Here is an 8095-nt window from a genome sequence, read left to right on the forward strand (position 1 = left end):
ATAAGAGGTTGTCAGATGAGTCAGTATTTTAACAAATCCAGGAAGGAAACTCAGATGTTCTGTTCAACTAAAAGCTGAGGAGTCCTTGGTCGGCAGTCTTATCTCAGTTTTAGGGTGTTTCCATTGTTTCAAAAGTATAAAGAGTGTATCTTCGTCGCTGAATCATCACTCTGAATCACTCTGGACGTCGTCGTCGTCGTCGACTCTCTGAATGATTGGCACTTGATCTCCCCAGTCGCTGCTCCGGGCACAGCGGTACACATCTCTGATTGAAGGAAGTGAAACAAAATGTTCAGTCTATTTGAGAGATGCCATGATCAGACACACATTGAACAATGAGCTTTAATTCAGTGTTCCAATAAAAGCAGCATAACACTATCATGACCACAAGGAATGGGTATCAATACTTCAATGGTACACAGTCAGAAATGTGTCTGCGGCACCATGTATTAAAAAACTGCCAAATACCAAAAGCTGTCTTTGAAAGTCTGGTTGATTTCTAGTCTTCTTTGCGTATTTGATCAGAAAGTTCCTCATTTAAATCAAAATGTTGCCAATTTTATACTGTTTTATTTAAGAAAAGTTCTTGCACAGCTGCTTGTGTTAAGACACACATTTAAAAGGTAAGATTTGGCGGCATCTAGTAGTGTGGTTGGAGATTGTAACCAACTGAGTACCCCTCCGCTCACTCCTCCCTTTCTAAGACTGCAGTACCGGAGTTGCGGAGTGCAAAACAGTGGTATTCGCCGTTCCCCTCGCTCAGAGGCCATCCTTACCATAATAACACTACTTAAGGAGCAATGGAAGAGAGACAGCGGCTGGTGGTACCACGATTTTGCACTCAAGTGTGTCGGAGAACTACGGTGGCCTTCAGGTAACGCAAAAACGTGAAAGGCTCTCTCTAGAGCCAGTGTTTGGTTTGTCCATTCTGGGCTACTGTAGAAACATGGCGGAGCAACATGGCGGACTCCGTGTAGAGGACCAAGGCATAATGAAAGAGGCTGGTACACGGGTCTTGGGGTATTCTGCTAATATATCCCCTGAAATGTTACACACTGCTCCTTTAACATTTGTTTGGCTTATTTTGTTAAATTTACACTGGATTGGCAGTTTTGTATCAGTAACCTAAGTTATTGGCCCAACTAAATCAAACCCAATCCATTTCAAATGTATCATAGACAGGGTATGAAACACCTGCCATAAGGCAAATGCTGCTAATACTTCTCATCAAGTCCCTCACAGCTCTTGAACCACATTTCTTTGGACAAATCAAACCCAAGCTTTGACTCCCAGTTACAAACGTGGGATGCTGGTGAGTTTGACAGCCTGTGCTATGCGGGACCTTTACCTGCTGTGTTTTTGTGCCGTCACCACCAGGTGTTGCAGTTGTCCATCAGGGCAGCACATTCGACAGTGGACGTGTCTTGTTCTGCTTTGCACCGGTGCGATCAGCCGGGCCCAGTCCACACCTTCTGCTTCTGCCTCTCCTGGTTCTGTCCGAGTCATAATCAGGTAGCTGAACTTCTCCGTCTGCCGGTCGTTGTGCTGGAAATAAATAAATATGTGGAATCTATCTTTGATTTGACTGCCTGTTTTTACATAGAAATTAATTACATTTTCATTGAATTTGTTTACACTTTTGCTTCCTTCTGTCAATAACTGGTGGGATACAAGTGTGATTTATCCTGTAATTAGTGTGTTTTATAAAGGAAAGTCAGCCGGAGCGTACCGTGATACCGTAGCTGAGCAAACACAGAAAGCAGCCCCACCGACAGAGGCTTTACACCAGAGATTATCAAAGTCTGACACTGGGACAAAATCGACACAACGGCTTCTTACCCCGGCCAGAGGCAGAGGTTGGTACTTCTGCTGGAAGTTGCAGGGTGTGGTCGTCTCTTGGGCCAGTTTAGGACATTTCTGTTTATGAGGACACTGGAGAAACAAAACAACAAAGATGCAAGAAGACTGTGACGCAGCTGGTTGAAAGTACTGTATGACATTTTAAACCAGCTGAGATTTGAACATACCGGAGCAAACACTGACGCTGGTCTGGTGTCATGGACAGTCTTCTCTTGTTTCTGGAGATAGAGAACTGAAAGTCATCAGTCTGCTTCCATTAACCCACTGAGACCCACATAGACCTGTTTTTGTCTTTTTTAGGGGAGATAGCAGGTCAGCAGTAGATGTCACATAGAAGTGGTGTACATCATTTGAAAGCTGGGAACCTGAAGATTAATTTGAGATGCAGTCCAGCACTGTGTGTCAAGTTGTTCTAGTCATATTTCAGATATAAACATGAATGAATGAATGAATTAATCAATTAATTAAAATACATTTTGAAAGTGTACAAGGGTTTAGAACATTATGATACCAGTATATGATGGTCATTCCCTCTATTATGTCTCATAAGTTGCTGCAGCAATATTTGTTATATTTGTTACACAGATTTGGTGCTAAATTTAACCATTTTTTATCTATCGAGAATTGATAAAAAAGATCAATAATGCCTCCAAAATACCACATTAAGACACCAAAGTCATTGAGAAACACCATAGAAAGAGCCATGCTGTGATTTGGTATCAAAAACTTTTGACATTTTGAGATTTCTGCAAGAATTGCATTTTTCAGTGATTAGATGGCGAGCACTTCTGTTCTGGAAACTGCTCAGAAACCCCCTTATTGTCAATCTATCAAGGGAAGCCATCCATCCTCTGAATGCTTTAGGTCTCAAATTTATGGTTGTAAAGTTTCATGAGGCTGTGATTATCCTAGAGGTCACCACAGGTCATTTTATACAGTGAGGTCAAATAAAAAAAAATGGTCCCACAACAATGAAATGGCTTCTATGGGGACTAGCATCATCACACATGAATACAATTGGATTTGTTGGATCCACAAGAGTCTCAGCTTTCCAGTGATACCCAATTTATGTAATTCAAGACTGTTTAGCGACCCCAGAAAGCAGAAATATTAAAATACACCATTTTAGAAATAACACATTTATACTGCATCCACCATGGGGATTTTAAAGTGCCATCTTATCTGCTGTATTTGAATACCTTTAATAAAGTGTCTCTGGCCTCCATAAGTATCTGATGGCCCTCTTTAGTCCCATTTTCCACCAGAACCTATACAAAAAACATATAAAACATAATCAAATGTTATTAAATAAAAGGAGGACTTACATGCACCAGAATAGTTTTCAAGACAAATTGCAGTTTATACACAAAATGCCTCAAATCTAGTATATATCTACTAAAGGTACAAGGACAACAAAAGTTAAAAAGTGCAAATTATCTATGGGTAAAGTTCATTTCAACCAACCAGGTACGAGCTTGTCTTTCTCCACAGAGTTAACACCGCCTCTTCTCGATCCTTCACATTTAGAAGCTCCGACAGGGTGAAGGCTGCTGCCACCAAGTCGAACTGCACCTGGAAGGAGAAACACAGGACTGTCAGGGCTCCTGATCCTGGAGATGATCCTGTGAAGCTGCTCCATAAATACAAAAATGTTCCAAGCACAAAACTCAATGTAAAAGAGAGAATCCTAATGATGATGCTCCTTATTTTAGCGACATCTTTGGTGCCATGTGCTTACGATGGTGCTTCTACACTGCATTTCCCAGAGATCACTTTTCCTTACAACTGTGAGAGTAGCACTTGTAGTCCAGGATTAGCTCCCCTGCTCGTCTTCTATTAACTGAAAGAATATATATATTAAGAATGCTTTTAGAAGCATAAAAAAGAAAATTGTGGGTGTGAGGATTTTTGTCAACAAAGATTACAATTACATTATTACAAAAAATACACTTTGATGGGACATGGCTTTCAATATACAGTTTCTTAGCCACTCCAACTTCTATTATCATGACGGTATCTAGCAGTGAGGAGATTGCAACCAACTGAAGCCTCTACCGTGTGTCAAGCGTGTTGGAGAGCTACGGTGACCAACGCGAAAACGTGAATGTCCCTCTCTAGAGCCTGTTGTTATAAGAGTAGCGTAGGTCATTTGGAGCAGAGCCAGTGTGTGTAGAGTGTGTGTGTACGTGGGAAGTGAGTGGTGAAGCAAGAGAGAGAGCGGCGGCGACGGGAGCGAGTAACGTTATCGACTCCGGCCCAAGCAAGAAAAGTTAGCAGTGTTTGGTTTATCCGTTCTGGGCTACTGTAGAAACATGGCGGAGCAACGTGGTGGACTCCATGAAGAGGACCCGCTCCCTATGTAGATATAAACGGCTTATTTTCAGGTGATTACACACTAAAGAAACACACTTATTAATATCATATTCCATTTCTGCCAATGGATATCCTTAATAGTTACACACTGGTCCTTTAAATGCATCTGGGTAATACTGATTATAGTTAAACTATTCATGCACCCTGATGTGATCTATGAGAAAAAAAAGAATCTGAGTTTTATGCAAGAAATCTCTCTTTTTTGTTTCGTGTACAGCAGGAATCAGATTTGTTTGGAACTCAAAATTGAAGGCTAGAATATATATTTTTGGAAGAAACTCTAAAACAGAGGTTTTACCTTAGGAGAGACAGGGAGGAACTGTCTGAAATAGACTTGTTTGATGTGAGGTTCAGCTCTTTCGTCATCACCTGCTCAACATAAAAAGACAACTAATGCTTAGATTTTCCGATCGAGTATTTGACAAAAGCCCAAACAAAAATGCTACAAATCAAAACTGATCCAAGTGTTTGTTTGTGCACCTTTGAGAAGCCGTTCTGCCAGGATGTTCATCGGCCCAGAGCTGTCCACACATATCATCTCCTTCAAAGTGTCGCCCCAGCACGAGTGTGACGCCCTGTTGGAGAAAGAGAGAGACTAAGTTAATACTTCATAGTCTTGTAATTTACATGAAAACTCTTTTTATGTTGCATCAGCTTTTTTTACACTAACCAGACAACTGTTCCCAGCCCTGATCCAAAATCCAGGAGAGACTGAGGGGCAAAAGAGGGATCCCTCTTCTTTATCTGAAACGATTCAAACTGTAATTTAGGACAGAAAAGGCAGCAGTCTGACCCCCTAACACATCCAGGGGTAACAATCGTCAGTAATGAGGACATTTATTTTGTAATGTTTCCATTCTTTACCACTATAAGTATAAAATATGTTTTTATAATCTGGGTAAACTGACCCTTTAAGGACATTGTTGTCACTTGAGTTAGCCTATGATCTCCACCACTCGTTCATTACCTCATTTATAGCTCTCCTCACTGCTGCATAGCCCCCAGCCAGCCGAGCCGCCATGTACACCACACCTAAATCTTCATCATACCTGAAACAGACAGAGTAAGCTGTATAGAAACTCATCCACACCTCAAAATCAAACAGGAGAAATCACCAGTTACAAGTTCCAAATTGTAACTGCAGACTCGCTCCACTTCTGTCTTTGTTCAGAGCCTGACATACTAAAATAAGACTTCATGCCATTGACATTAACTGTACAAACTTGTCAATATGAAAAGTGAAAAAGAGTTGCCAATGTCCTTTACGTCTGTACAAGGTTTAAAATGTTAAAGTTAGTCAGCATTGACACAAATCAGACTTGTGTCTTGTCGGAAGTTTGGTAAAGAACTCTCTTTCTCCATTAGAAAGCATTTCAAATAATTCAGTTTCTGAACACACTTATCATTTAAAAAATCCAGTATATATTATATGTTTCTATAAAAGAACATGTAGATAAAAGTATGGTTTCCTTTCGTGTGATTCTTTGTGGAGAAACTCAGTTTTACAGATCTGTAGATTAAATCAACTAATCGATCAGTCGACAAAATCGCATGAGTGTTAGTCGACTAAGAATCTCTTTGGTTGAGGACAGCCCGAGATAAAAGCAAGTATTACTTCATGGGAGTCCAGTGATATGTGGTTCTTTTGAGCTCTGAAATCACTTTCTTCCTGATGCGGTCTTCCAGCAATTGTTCATCTATATCTGCAATATAAAGCACATTTACTTTTCTCCAGCTGCTGCATCATATGATTTCTTTGCAGCTATTGTACATCCATTGCTATTTTTAATTCATGTGTCACCCACCTCCTCTCTTCTCCATCGCTTTCTCCCAAAGTTCTTTCTCCAGGCTCACAGCTTTCTTCCTCAGAGTCGAGTCCTCGACGGCTCGTTTTCTGCTCCACAGGAAGTTTGTGAGGCTCTGAGCGCGGTCAGTCAGCCGAGTCACCTGAGCTCCTACAGGTGGAGAGATCGAAGAGTCGCACAGTGAAGCTCCAGAAACATTTGGTATGCAAACTGACAGACATTCATAACTTTGACCTACTGTGAATAATCGACCGTGCAGCCGTCTGGAGTTCGTCAGGTAGGCGCAGAGTTTTCAGGTTGGTCACACCTGGGTGCTTCCTGTGTGGTTCTCCTTTTAAGAAATCTAACTGGGACTGCGGGTGTGCAGCTGTACTCATTCCCTGAGGATGAGAAATAAAAACAAATGTTTCCACCTAACAGTTAACAGTAACCAACCTCCTTCTGGTCTTAGATTAAAACAATAATAATAGACAGACAAGAAATGCCATTAGATAGTTTTGGAGCCAAGATTTTGGTATTCAATTTAAAATCTGCAGTCCATCTGAGCATGCATTATTTCTGATTTATTCATTGATTAACTCACAATCTGCACTTGTAGCAATAGATTTAGGTCTATTTTATGTACACAGTTTTTAAAATGGATTTACAGGAAATTCACAAAGTCACAATGTATATTCCTATTTCCATATATAATACATATACTGCATAAAATTATTTTATCTGTATTACCCAACCCTACAAACACATACTGTATGAAGAGCATAGTGAAATCACAATTACAAACACCAAATATATATATATAAAAAGGTCATACCATAGTGTTTAAGAGGCTTGTTTGTTTTGTTAGATAGTTAACTTTTGAGTGCCTGAAGGACTGGATTCAGCATCCAAAACTTTTGAAAACACATTTTTTTTATTCCTATAAGTAGAAGGGTATACATATATGTATGTACTGTATACATCCGTTTCTGGACCCATATGTACATTTATACACATTTATGTTTATATATTTGTTATATCAACTTGTCCTACCATTTGACCACGTCTATTATTATTGATATGTTCTGTGATGTTCTGTTTTAGCAGTTACCATATCTTTTACTTCATTTATCTGCTTTTATTATCTCGTGAAGCACTTTGTAACATCTGTTTTGAGAAGTGCTATATAAATAAATGTATTATTATTATTATCCGCACAAAAGTTTAGATATTTTTTATTTAATAATTAAATTATTTCAGACTGAGATTCAGAGATTTTCTGCCCGTAGAGCTTTTTGCAGAAAACACATAATAAATGTACATATTCCCTATTAGTATAATAATTAGTATAATTGTAGCAAATAATATCTGAGTAATACAAATATATTTCCAAGTAAAAAACGTAGGTGACAACGGTTACATTGAGTAAAGAAAAAGCAAATGTACTCTAACAGGAGGATACTGAAGAAATGTGATAAATTAATGTATATGAATATTACGTCTACTACTCTGTGAACATAGCTAAACTAAACTCTTATGTATTATGTCAGTCTGTCTGACCTCCATGGTAGAGATGCTGCGTTCAATGACACTCTCAAACGTCACTCACCCTGCACATCATCCTCACGACCACCGCCCTGTGACAGAGCACACAAGCGCCGTAGCTCCGTGAAACCATGTCTTCTTGTTTTTAAATGCCTTTAATTTTAACTTTTCATCCACACTCTGATGAGCACGTTAGGACCAGGATCTCGCACCGGTCCTTCAACAAAATAATTCCGACCAACGGTTAAGGCGGAACCTTTGGTCCTGAAGTTCTGTTCCACGCAGTAGAGGAGGCACATACAGGAGGGCTCACTCTGCCCTTGTTTCTTCTGGCTTACACCTCGAAAATATTAATTTTAGCATAGTGTGAACAAAATTACGCATAAGCTAAAAATATTAAAAACAAGGCTAATGTTTGACAATTTGTGATGAACTTTAAATTTCAGGTTTGTCCTAAAATCGTTGCCACGGTAACTGTTTCCTTTTTTGACAAGGCTGTAGCGCGCAAGCGTCAAGGGTTTCGTTTTAACCAC

At 39.7% G+C, this 8095-nt stretch overlaps 1 protein-coding gene across 1 annotated transcript; it reads right to left on the reverse strand.

The window, feature by feature from the left end:
- Positions 1-4: 4 nt before the first annotated feature.
- On the reverse strand, positions 5-7853 carry mettl17 (methyltransferase like 17). Its single transcript, XM_074652042.1, has 14 exons — positions 7627-7853; positions 6277-6418; positions 6039-6188; positions 5849-5936; positions 5201-5282; positions 4904-4977; positions 4714-4808; positions 4532-4602; positions 3325-3432; positions 3060-3128; positions 2028-2078; positions 1840-1932; positions 1349-1545; positions 5-265 (listed from the first exon to the last, which is right to left on the reverse strand). The coding sequence occupies exons 1-14, from the start codon at positions 7693-7695 to the stop codon at positions 166-168; spliced, it is 1389 nt and encodes a 462-aa protein (XP_074508143.1). The 5' UTR covers positions 7696-7853; the 3' UTR covers positions 5-165.
- Positions 7854-8095: the final 242 nt, after the last annotated feature.

Source organism: Sebastes fasciatus, chromosome 11 (genome assembly GCF_043250625.1).
Source record: "Sebastes fasciatus isolate fSebFas1 chromosome 11, fSebFas1.pri, whole genome shotgun sequence".
In the NCBI taxonomy this organism is placed as follows: domain Eukaryota; kingdom Metazoa; phylum Chordata; class Actinopteri; order Perciformes; family Sebastidae; genus Sebastes; species Sebastes fasciatus.

What these genes read in the sequence shown, in the direction of transcription:
- mettl17 (XM_074652042.1), bottom strand. Translation starts at nt 7,695, where the DNA reads ATGGTTTCACGGAGCTACGGCGCTTGTGTGCTCTGTCACAGGGCGGTG. An exon ending in GGGCTGGGAACAGTTGTCTG is followed by an intron (nt 4,809 to 4,903) that starts GTTAGTGTAAAA and finishes TTTCTCCAACAG; the next exon opens with GGCGTCACACTCGTGCTGGG. An exon ending in CCAGAGACACTTTATTAAAG is followed by an intron (nt 2,079 to 3,059) that starts GTATTCAAATAC and finishes CTCTATCTCCAG; the next exon opens with AAACAAGAGAAGACTGTCCA.